The sequence below is a fragment of the Bidens hawaiensis genome, unplaced genomic scaffold (genome assembly GCF_021521415.1).
Source record: "Bidens hawaiensis isolate Kalapana, Puna unplaced genomic scaffold, B.hawaiensis_p1.1 tig00002935_1, whole genome shotgun sequence".
Lineage (NCBI taxonomy): Eukaryota > Viridiplantae > Streptophyta > Magnoliopsida > Asterales > Asteraceae > Bidens > Bidens hawaiensis.
In genome coordinates this window covers 1,054,063-1,064,950 of record NW_027491158.1, presented here as the reverse complement: position 1 = coordinate 1,064,950, position 10,888 = coordinate 1,054,063, and the positions used below count along the sequence as shown (strand labels likewise).

The following is a 10,888-nucleotide window of genomic DNA, read 5'->3' as shown; positions in this document are numbered from 1 at the left end:
GATTGCTAGCTATTTTCAACATCTTTTATGTATAATGAATGGTAGGTGTCACTATCCAACCATTTTCTCTACTTCCATATTTAATTATGTGAATTTGGACAAGGAAAATTAATATCACTTTAAACAACAATATGTTAAAAAAGGGGTTTTCAACATTAAGGAGTCATGTGCTTTACTTCAAAGCAAAATTGAGAACATATAGAAAGAACTCATGCTCTCTATAAATAAATGTATATATAGCGACGTACCTTAGCTTGCAAACCATTTTTACCCTTATAAGCAACATTGCATTTGTTTATACACGTATAAAGTTGCATAAATATCCTTTGTTAACCTTTTTTTATCTCGTTACGCTGTTATCGTCATGTTATCAAGATCAATTTTGATACTCAAATGTGTGTTCTTATTGATAATCATATTAGCAAGCTGCAATCCCCCCGAAGAGCCTGTTAAATGCTCAAACAATTTTACAAACTGCACCATTACCAACTCCTATGGTGCATTCCCGGACCGTAGTACTTGTCACGCAGCAGAGGTGGCATACCCTTCATCTGAAGAAAGCATTGTCGCAATAGTTGCAAATGCTACTCGAGATAAAAGAAAGATGAGAGTAGCTACACGTTACTCGCACAGTATACCCAAGTTAGTTTGTCCCGACGGTGAGAAGGGACTCATTATTAGTACCGAGAATCTTAACCATATTATTAAAATGGATAAAGAAAAAATGGTTGTTACCTTAGAGAGTGGTGTAACATTGAAGCAGCTCATTGATGAAGCTGCGAAAAGTGGGTTGGCTTTTCCTTATACTCCTTATTGGTGGGGCTTGACGATTGGTGGTCTTTTAGGCACGGGTGCACACGGTAGCACGCTTTGGGGAGATGGTAGTTCGATTCATGATTATGTGGTTCAAATGCGGATTGTCACCCCAGGAAGCCAGGAAGATGGTTATGCTAAAGTGCGAACTCTAGATGAGTTTGATGATGACATGAAGGCAGCTAAAGTTTCTCTTGGAGTACTTGGAGTCATTTCTCAGGTTCAATATTATATATGTTCATAATTCAGCATGTTTACTTACCAAGATTAAGCTTCTTTTTTTCTTTTTCTAGGAAGTCACTAAATTATATCTTTGACCATGCCATATTTGCAATCAACATTTCACGTTTGTTATTATACAACCTTATCACGTTAAGTTGTTATTTGATCCTAACACTATATTGGCTCAGTTGCCTTTTTATTAATGTTTTTGGACTTTTAAAATTAGATTTTCGAAGTGTTAACTGGGATTAGAAACTTTCTTTTTATAAGTATTAATAAAAATTAAAAATTAATTTTTTGATTTATCATCTTTTTTATGGTATTTACCTTTTATTCGTTCCTCAAGATTATGGGGATGTGTTTATGTGCACAATTTTCATACTCTCTTTTTAGAGCACAAACTCACACACCTATTAATTCTATTCCTTAATGTCTATCATATGTCTATTGGGATCGAACCTTCAGCATTAGGGGAGGAACGTTGCTATGGATGAACTTTTTGATAAAATAAATAGTGAACAACTAATTTGTTAAAAAAAGGAAAATTGGTTTTTATTGGTCCCAACTATTTTATTTTTGCCGGCGCTGGTCCCAACTATCATTTTGGCCGGCAACGGTCCCAACTTTCACATACGTTGATAACACCAGTACACGACTGACGGAGTACTAACTCCGTTAGGTAAAAGCTGATGTGTCGTCCTAGTTGTCAAAATCAGACGATATGGGCATCCTACGTGGACCGACTGTGTATTATACATACTCCCCAAATCCCCAACGTTTGAATACATCAAAATCCCCAAATTGCTGATAAATTTAGGTTCAAATCTTGAATTTCCATTTTCATTGATGAAATAGTCTGATTTAAATCATCTGTTACGGCTTTTTGATCATCAAGTTGTTTGATAACTTTATCTTTCTCAACTGCAGCTTGATCAAGTGAACATTTGTAGCTTCCTGATTCGATCTCTAACCCCTTAACTTTCTCAATTTGTTTGGAATTTGACTGTTTCAGTGACGAAATCGTGTCTTTACACGCACTCAACTGTTCGTCTTTCTTGACAATTTCACTCTCTGCATGTGTCTTAACATTCTCCAATTTAGTATTCTGTTCAACAATCTGCTCAAACGCAAGCTTCTGTTGCTGCAACTCGTTCATTGCATCCTGCAAATCTTTCGAAACCAAACTCTTTTTATTAACTAAACACTCAATCCGCCTCTCGATTTCCTTCTTCTCTTCAACCAAATCATCAATTATACTATTCATCTCCGCTTCATTATCCAAACTTGCAGCATACTTCTTCTCTAAATCAGCAATCTTCTCGCACAATACTCCCTTTTCGGTTCAATTAGGGCTTTAGTGATTAAGGCTTGAGAGTGAAATTGATTCAATTAGGGCTTTAGTGTAATTTGGGGATTTTGATGTATTTAAACGTTGGGGATTTGGGGAGTATGTATAATACACAGCCGGTCCACGTAGGATGCCCATGTCATATGATTTTGACAACTAGGACGACACGTCAGCTTTTACCTAACGGAGTTAGTACTCCGTTAGTCGTGGAATCAACGTATGTGAAAGTTGGGATCATTGCCAGCCAAAATGATAGTTGGGACCAGCGCCGGCAAAAATAAAATAGTTGAGACCAATAAAAACCAATTTTCCCAAAAAAAATGTCTAAGTGGTCCTTTTGGTAATTTTCCTTCTATTAATAGTGACTATCGTAGGTAATTGTTTCATATTCTGAATACTCTTTTTGAACTCATAACTAGGTGACTTTAAAGTTACAACCCATGTTCAAGAGATCTGTTACCTTCCTAACAAAAAATGATACGGACTTACCAGATCAATTTGCCACTTTTGGGAGACAGCATGAGTTTGCAGACATAACATGGTACCCAAGTCAAAAACAAGTTGTTTATCGCATTGACGATCGAGTTTCTTCCAATGTATCTGGAAATGGACTCTGGGATCACCCTGGTTTTCGAGCTACACCTTCACTTGTACTCCTTATCTTAAGATCTTCAGGTAGTCAAATGAAACAATATTGATGTTCACGCAAATGTAAAAGGTTACATAAACTCGTATATTTGAATGCTAATAACTGTAGAGGAAGATCAAGAAGCTAACGGTGATGTTGCTGGAAAGTGTAGAAGTGGAAAGCTTACTACAAGTACTTTATTAAAGAGTGCATTTGGGATGACCAACGATGGTAATATACTTACTACAACAATTTCCAACGAAAATTCGTCACAATATTATACACATTTGCAACCAATTTTACAAAAGAAAAAACGTGAAATGATCAATATGTATAAAATATTGTTAGTTTTTTATTTCTTCTGATTTTTCCTAACGAATGATTTAATTATCTTTTACGCGTAGGTATTATCTTTAAGGGATACCCTGTGATTGGATATCAAAATCGACTTCAAGCATCAGGAGGTTGTCTTAAAGGCCTTAAAGATTCTAAAATAACTGCATGTCCATGGGATCCCCGAGTCAAGGGTTTATTCTTTCACCAAACCACATTCAGCGTTGCTCTTTCAAAAGCTAAAGATTTTATCCAAGACATTCAAAAGCTAGTAAGTATAGCCCCACAATCGTTGTGTGGTGTAGATCTATATAATGGGATTCTTATTAGGTATGTGACGGGATCAAATGCGTACATAGGCACACATGAAGACTCGTTGGATTTTGACATCACATATTATAGAAGTAAAGATCCCAAAACTCCAAGACTTTATGAAGACGTTCTTGAAGAGATTGAACAAATGGCAGTGTTTAAGTACGATGGTTTACCTCATTGGGGCAAGAATCGAAATGTAGCATTCAAAGGGGTGATCAAGAAGTACCAAAAGAGAGGAGAGTTTTTGAAGGTTAAAGAGAAATACGATCTATTAGGTTTATTTTCAAGTGAGTGGACGGATCAAGTTTTAGGACTCAAAGGTGGTCTTACTATTGTTAAGGAGGGTTGTGCACTTGAAGGTTTGTGTGTGTGCTCAGAGGATGTTCATTGTGCTCCCCAAAAAGATTACTTGTGTAGGCCTGGGAAAATCTTTAAGGAAGCAAGGGTTTGTACTTTGGTTAAGATCATGGATCAAGGGTCGTCGCAAACCGAACTCTAGAATTCGTATAAATTATGAGTTTGAAAATGTTTACCTAGTAGATTTGGTTTGTACCATTTGATAACTTATCTACGATTCCTAGTATAAATAATTATGGTGAACAATAACGATGTATGTTACTATTTCTAGCGTGATGTTTTGGGCAAATATTGGTGAATAGTTTATCCAAATTCGATAGTCTCTTATTTAGACCAGACGAAAAAACAGAAACAAGTCAAAAATTATTCAAACTTCAGGCGGTAACATAGGCAACTACTGGAGTTAGAGGATCTATAATCAGCGGACGGAAAGGTCTTGATGAACTAGTGATTTGGCTTAGCTAGCTGTTAGACCTGAATCTTTGAGTTAAAGCCATGATTTCGTCGATCAAGCTTTTCCCCTGATCTTGTCAATATTTAGTATTTTTCATTTTTAACATAAAATGCGTAAATTGTTAATTAGCATAGTTGTCCATTTATAATCTTAATTTTAAGCTTCAATTGTTAATTTGTAATTTCGAAAAATTTACAAAATTGTCAAATTAAGAAATTTTTTATAAAAACACCCCTTGTATAGATTACTTTATTCAATTTGTAGTCAAATATCTTTTATAGTGTATCCACTCAAAGTCAAATATTATATGAGGTTATCTCAGACAAGGTAGACGATCTCGACCGGTTTCAACCTTAATCGGGTGAGGCATAACTATTCTTCTCTCCAGTATCATACACATGAACAAGAATAACATCATAAATCATGTGATGATTTACATTTCTTATTTATCAACAAATAAACCACATATAAATAAGCATCTACCGATCCACATTGATCAATCTGGAAATAAAGACATTACATATTGTTCAATTACCACAAATAAAACAAGAAAACAAATTATTTGCAAAGGTTCCCGAGGTTTTTTGACCAGACAATACATCTCCATCACAAACAATGTATGAGTCATCTTTTCCCTCGTTTTTGGCCTTCTCACAGTCGTCACAAAACTTCTTGTATGCGACATTAACATATTTGGCCGCTTCATTAACCTTCATGTTTTCTACTAACTTGTCAGGATAATCACTCTCTTTATGGTCCCCTTTTAATACCGCCCCTAATTGTACCAGTTCCTCGTGAAATTCTGTTATTTTCGCATCCTCGTTTGCTTCTTCATTTCTCATTTTCTCTGGCTCCGGCAATGTAACTATTTGCATATGTAAGATATTAAAGAAACTTATAACAGTTGCTATGAATAATAATGACCTCAAGTCACATTGAACACAATGCCTAAACAAGTTGGAATCAATGATTAATATAACATACCTGGACAATCTGTTCTTGGAGTGGTTCTAGTGAGAACCCCTTCGAAAGTGCCTGCCCATTCGTCGCGCTTTGTCAAAAACTCTTTCAAACCGAAAACCTTTTTCACTGTCGCAGGAATGGACGAATGTTCGTATTGAGATGTTGGGAATGGTCCAGATGGCTCGTGCAGTACTAAGCACAATTCAAACAAAAACAATGTATCAACTACGTGTTTTTTAAATAAATATGATAAGTTGTTGATCCAAAGAGTTATCCAACTCCTAGTTGTACCATCTAGACAGAGAAAACGGGTACAAAAGGCCCAAAATTTTATAGTATAAATTGGGTTATGAGTGAAGTTATGCGGCTCATAAGTAGCTCACAGAAAAATCTAGAGTCTTAACGAATGACGAGTCGTATTATGTGTCAAACCAATATAGGATTAGGGGAGACTCACATGCCCGAATTTCAACAATTAGGGTTCCAATTTCGTCACTAAAGATTTTTTCCCAATTTAGTAATTTCCAAATGTTTCTATTTTTAGTGCCCATAACCCAATAATTGCAAATTTACGAATATTTTGCAATGCTTACCAAATTTGCAAATACCTACCAAATTTGACAATATGCCTGTTAAATGTAAAATTTTGCAATAAAAGAGACCATCATGTAATGTTTCACTCCTCTTTTATTTTCTATAGATAATTAAAAATAAATTAAAAAATGGGGTATACGTGTTAGCTTTAAGATCACCAAAAATTGGATTTGCCTTCAATAATATATCGATCAGTTTTATTTGAGGATTTGCTACATCAATTTTAGTGGCATTGCTCTATGTCAAAATAATCATGTAATTTGCGTGCTTGTGAACGTACCGGTTCCTCTCTCAATCCAAGGAGAGATCAAAATAGCTGGAACCCTGACTCCAAGACGATCCAATTGGAAGTTATACGGTGAGGGTCCCACGAGATCATCTGGACTTGGGACGCCAACGGTAGGAGTGGGGACATGATCATAGAAACCACCATGTTCATCGTATATGACCAGAAACAATATTTCATTCCATTGGGGACTCGATCTCAATGCTTCATAGACTTCTTTAACAAACTTTTGGCCTTCTGAAACGTCGTGAGAAGGGTGGTCATCGTTTCCTGACAAAATTTTGAGATCGAAATACCTTTGTTCGACAACAACGTAGTTTGGTAGCTTTCCTTCTTTGCAATGTCGTTTGAAGTCTAGATCAAATTGATGAAACTTGTTTATGTACTTCAGTTTTCTAAGATTTCTGTCGGATAATCACCCCAACGTAATTAACAAGATTAATCATAATCAGTTAAAACTTAAAAAGTACTTCAGTTTTCTAAGATTTCTGTCGGATAATCACCCCAACGTAATTAACAAGATTAATCATAATCAGTTAAAACTTAAAACCAAGTCAATGACTCAACAAGTTGGTATGTAAAAAAATAATAATAAAAATTGGCATGTGACTCAAAGCATACGAAACGTTTACAGCTTACCAAAACCCCTTTAATAAAAGTTATTCTATCATTACTTTAATATTTTGTTAAGTAATCAAAACTATTATATTATTTGTTTATGAAATTAAAGTGAACAAAGTATGTAAATAGGTAAATTCAATGAGACTCAACCCATTTTATTATGCTACAAAATTTCTTAGCACCTTTAACCATTAAAACTTGTTACTTTAATGCCCTCATCAGTCATCATAGATTCAATTGATAATAAGGCTACCCCGTAGTGCACCCTCTTGGGCGAATTCCGGCGACAACAGGTGACAACACCCCCCCCCCCACACACACACACAGCGATTTGTGGGACGATAAGGGGGGGGGGGGCAAGTTTTTCTCGTTGCTTCTCTTGTGATTTATATTATTATTATAATTGATTGAGAGAGAGATATGTGTATATATATAGGCTACAACACCATTACACCTCAAAAATAAAAACACACCATTTGCTGACTAGGCGCCACATACGCAATTCGTCTAATTTGTTACGCATAGCCTAAGACTTAGACAAAGTATGTAATCGGGAGATTTTGGGTGAAAAAACAAACTTAAAAGAATTTTATACCTATAGAAATGTGTTGATGGAGGATATTGATAATATATCCCAAAAGAGAAGCCACTTTCTTCCAATGACTCAAATATGGTCTTTTGAGGGAACCCTTCAATCAACTTCAACGTATCATTACTTGTAGCACCATGTGAAGTCGCCGAATGCACATATAACCTGTTAGGCTGTGTGGACGCCGGCACCGAAGCAAACCATCGGTCACAAACCGCAAACTCCTTCACCAAATCTCTATAAACCGGAACATCATCCGGCTTATAACCCGACATCACAACCTTCCCCAAACCAACCTCAACGCTTTCGGCTTGTTCCACAAACCCCTCCATGATTGGAGCCAATGTAGAAGTTGATGATTCTTCGGTCCATGGCACACCGAACACTTGCTGATAAATGGCTTGGAATGAGTGGCCCGGGTCGGGCTGTATGTAGCCAGACTCGTTGGTGTGGAAGAGGCGGGTTGAATGGGGATCGGTGGTGGATATGGGTTGGATTCTTTTCCGGTGACACCGTCGATTTCTGGATTGAGAGATTTCATCCATCCTAACATGTGATCAAATGATCGGTTTTCTTGAACTAAGATTACTATAGTTTTGATGGGATTAATATGGTTTATAGCTTCATTTTTCATTTTTTGCTTGATGAAATAATTGTAAGAAATAAGAATGAAGGAAATAATGCTTCAATTGTTGTGATATAAATGTACTTCTTATATTCTATTAACAGCTAACTAATGGAAATATATGAGTATTCTTTATATGATGCATACATAATGAAGATTATTTAATAGGTTATACAATTGTTGAAGCAATAATTAAGAAATACATATATATTGCCATACATGTTACGCATAAGAAATAACATACCATGCATATATAGGTATATTCCTATAGTATTCTAGTCTTCATATTCAAGCTAAAGAAAACAAAATCGACTTCAAAAAGCTTTTTACGTATAATGATTTGTTGGATTTAATGGTCGTTTCGGGTCATGTCAACGCGACCGACCCGAATGTGACCCGGACTGAGTTACACCGGGGGTGACGAAATAACGGCCTACTTAAATGTTAATTAGGCCCGACACAATTAATTAGATGGACAGGATGGACTAGGTTTTGTTTTGTTAATTGGGCTCAAGCCCAAATTGGTTTAACTAGATTAAACCCTACTAATTATACTATATATACTATAAGATAATATTATTATAGGTGGATCTTAACAAAAAAAAAACCTAACTGCTCCACCTTAATCAGCCGCCGCCGGCGCCGTTTTCCGGCAGGTCGGTTTTCCGGCGAGCTATCTCCGGCCACCATAACAACCACCACAGCTATCTACCTTCATATCCAAGTGTTTGTGTTGCTGCTGCCTTTCCGAGCACCACCACAATCTGATCTAACCGTGCTGCTGTTATTCCGGCCAAACCCGATTTTCCGGCGAACCAGATTTCGGGAGTTTCTGTTGGTGTTTGCTGCTGTGTTGCTGTCCTGTTATTATTCTGATCATGTTCAGTTGCTGTCCGCCACAATACTTCCCGCCGCCGTGAACCACTGCAGTGCCGAACTTGCTGCCGGACTTTGATTGTGTCATCATCTAGCGTCTTTCGTTATCTCACGGTGTCTTCCCGGTTTCGATAACCGAGGTATATCAAATACTCATCTATGGTTGATTATTATTTATGTTCAATCGTACTCGTATAATAGTTGTAATCGGATCCGGGTTTTGGGTTTTCGGTTTTGGTTCGTTTAAATCGTATAATCGTTCCGCTGCGTTTTTATAGTTCGTTTAAGTTTGTTTATTAATATTGATTAATAACTATTTAAACGAAATTATTAACTAAAACGGGTTTAGATATTTGACCGTTTTCGTTCCGAACCACCGTTGAAACCAAACAGTGGTATCAAAGCCAGGTTACAACGTACGAGTCGATTCCGGTTCGTTTAAAACCGGATCTACATCTTAAACTTTAAATCGTTTAAAGTTTATAGATCTAGATTTATTTTCGGGTGATTTTGAGTTAGTCAAAGTTTTGTTTATTTTATTTGACCAAGTCAAAACGACCCGAAATTCGTTTATTTTGAATATGTAAATTCGGCCCCGACCTATGTGTTGTTTGGTTGTGTTTGATTGTTGAGCTTGTTTTTGGCCATATGGATGGTTCAAAAGTTATAAACGATTATTATTTATTTTTCGGTTTTCTTTTGGCCATAAAGATGGTTCAAATTTGTAATAGGGCAAATTATTGTTAGTTTTTAAATTTGTAATTAAGAAGACGCGAAGATAACCGAGGACGAGCTCAAGGATTTCTTGGAGTTAGTGGGAGTTCGGGCAAGATGACAGGATGCACGAAGAAGTCCATCCTTGTGGTTGTTTTGTTTTGTGAACCCCCTGACCCGATCGGTCTCCCTAATTGGCTCTAGCGAGACCGATCACCTTTTGGCCATAAGGATTTACATATTGTTGTTATTTGCTATTTATGGTTGCTTGGATTGTTTATAATAGGATTATAATATCACCGACCTAATACCAAATAAATTTGAAAATAAACATTTTATTAACCAATTATGTTTTGCAAATTAAAAACGTTTTGATTTTCAAAACTAATAACTTAATAGATTTTCTATTAACTTAAAATTGGTTAGTCATATCGCGAAAAACTTAGTTTTTAATAGGTTCTCTAAAACTAAGTGTCCTGAGAGATGAAAGGGTACATCTATTCGTCCGGATAATAAATACAGTAAAATTTGACTTTTACTCTATTTGGTTATTTTAAAATTAATCCCAATTTAAAATCCAATAGTTTATGCCAATCCTACTACAAGTCACACTTGAGGCATAATGCGAAATTTCGAGTGTTTGGAGCTACAGCACCGCACTTGTTTTCTAGCCTATCCCATCAAGGTGAAAGCGTTTTGTTGACATATCCGACCCTTTCACACGTCACGGTACTAGGACAACTATTACTTTACTCTCCTGTTACGTGCTAAAGCTGTCTGGAGACTTAAAGTGGGCAAAGATGAGGCTAAACGTATCTATACAGACAATCGTTGTCTCTATAGGCCTCATAAACCGAGAGTTGTGCTCTATTCACAATTGACAATCGTTTTCAGTTTGCCTAACCATTTATTAATGTTGTGTGCTACAGCTGCCTTTAATAACTGGAAGCCGGATTCTCTTGCTCCTATTTCATTAATGTTATTGGGTCGTTAATAATGGGACTACAACGTCGAAAATACTAATTAAATTTACTTTTGCTTAATTAATCAGATGTCGTCAAACGAAAACTCACCCTACGCCCTTAAGACTATCCTTGAGAAGGATAAACTGAACGGTACCAACTTCATCGAATGGCACCGCAACTTAAGA

The 10,888-nt window shown here is 36.3% G+C and overlaps 1 protein-coding gene and 1 pseudogene across 2 annotated transcripts; one reads left to right on the top strand and one right to left on the bottom strand.

Moving 5' to 3' along the window:
* Window positions 1–239: 239 nt before the first annotated feature.
* On the top strand, window positions 240–4,454 carry LOC143621767 (putative L-gulonolactone oxidase 6). Its single transcript, XM_077093093.1, has 4 exons — window positions 240–1,033; window positions 2,803–3,058; window positions 3,141–3,242; window positions 3,416–4,454. Exons 1-4 carry the CDS (start codon window positions 365–367, stop codon window positions 4,156–4,158), a joined length of 1,770 nt encoding a protein of 589 aa, XP_076949208.1. The 5' UTR covers window positions 240–364; the 3' UTR covers window positions 4,159–4,454.
* A 448-nt stretch (window positions 4,455–4,902) lies between these two features.
* Window positions 4,903–8,206, bottom strand: LOC143621769 (non-specific phospholipase C3-like; annotated as a pseudogene). Its single transcript, XR_013151594.1, has 4 exons — window positions 7,530–8,206; window positions 6,308–6,717; window positions 5,455–5,625; window positions 4,903–5,335 (listed from the first exon to the last, which is right to left on the bottom strand). The product of XR_013151594.1 is annotated as a non-specific phospholipase C3-like (transcript).
* Between the last annotated feature and the right edge of the window lie 2,682 nt (window positions 8,207–10,888).

What these genes read in the sequence shown, in the direction of transcription:
- LOC143621767 (XM_077093093.1), top strand. Translation starts at nt 365, where the DNA reads ATGTTATCAAGATCAATTTTGATACTCAAATGTGTGTTCTTATTGATA. An exon ending in CCTTATCTTAAGATCTTCAG is followed by an intron (nt 3,059 to 3,140) that starts GTAGTCAAATGA and finishes TAATAACTGTAG; the next exon opens with AGGAAGATCAAGAAGCTAAC. An exon ending in ATTTGGGATGACCAACGATG is followed by an intron (nt 3,243 to 3,415) that starts GTAATATACTTA and finishes TTTTACGCGTAG; the next exon opens with GTATTATCTTTAAGGGATAC.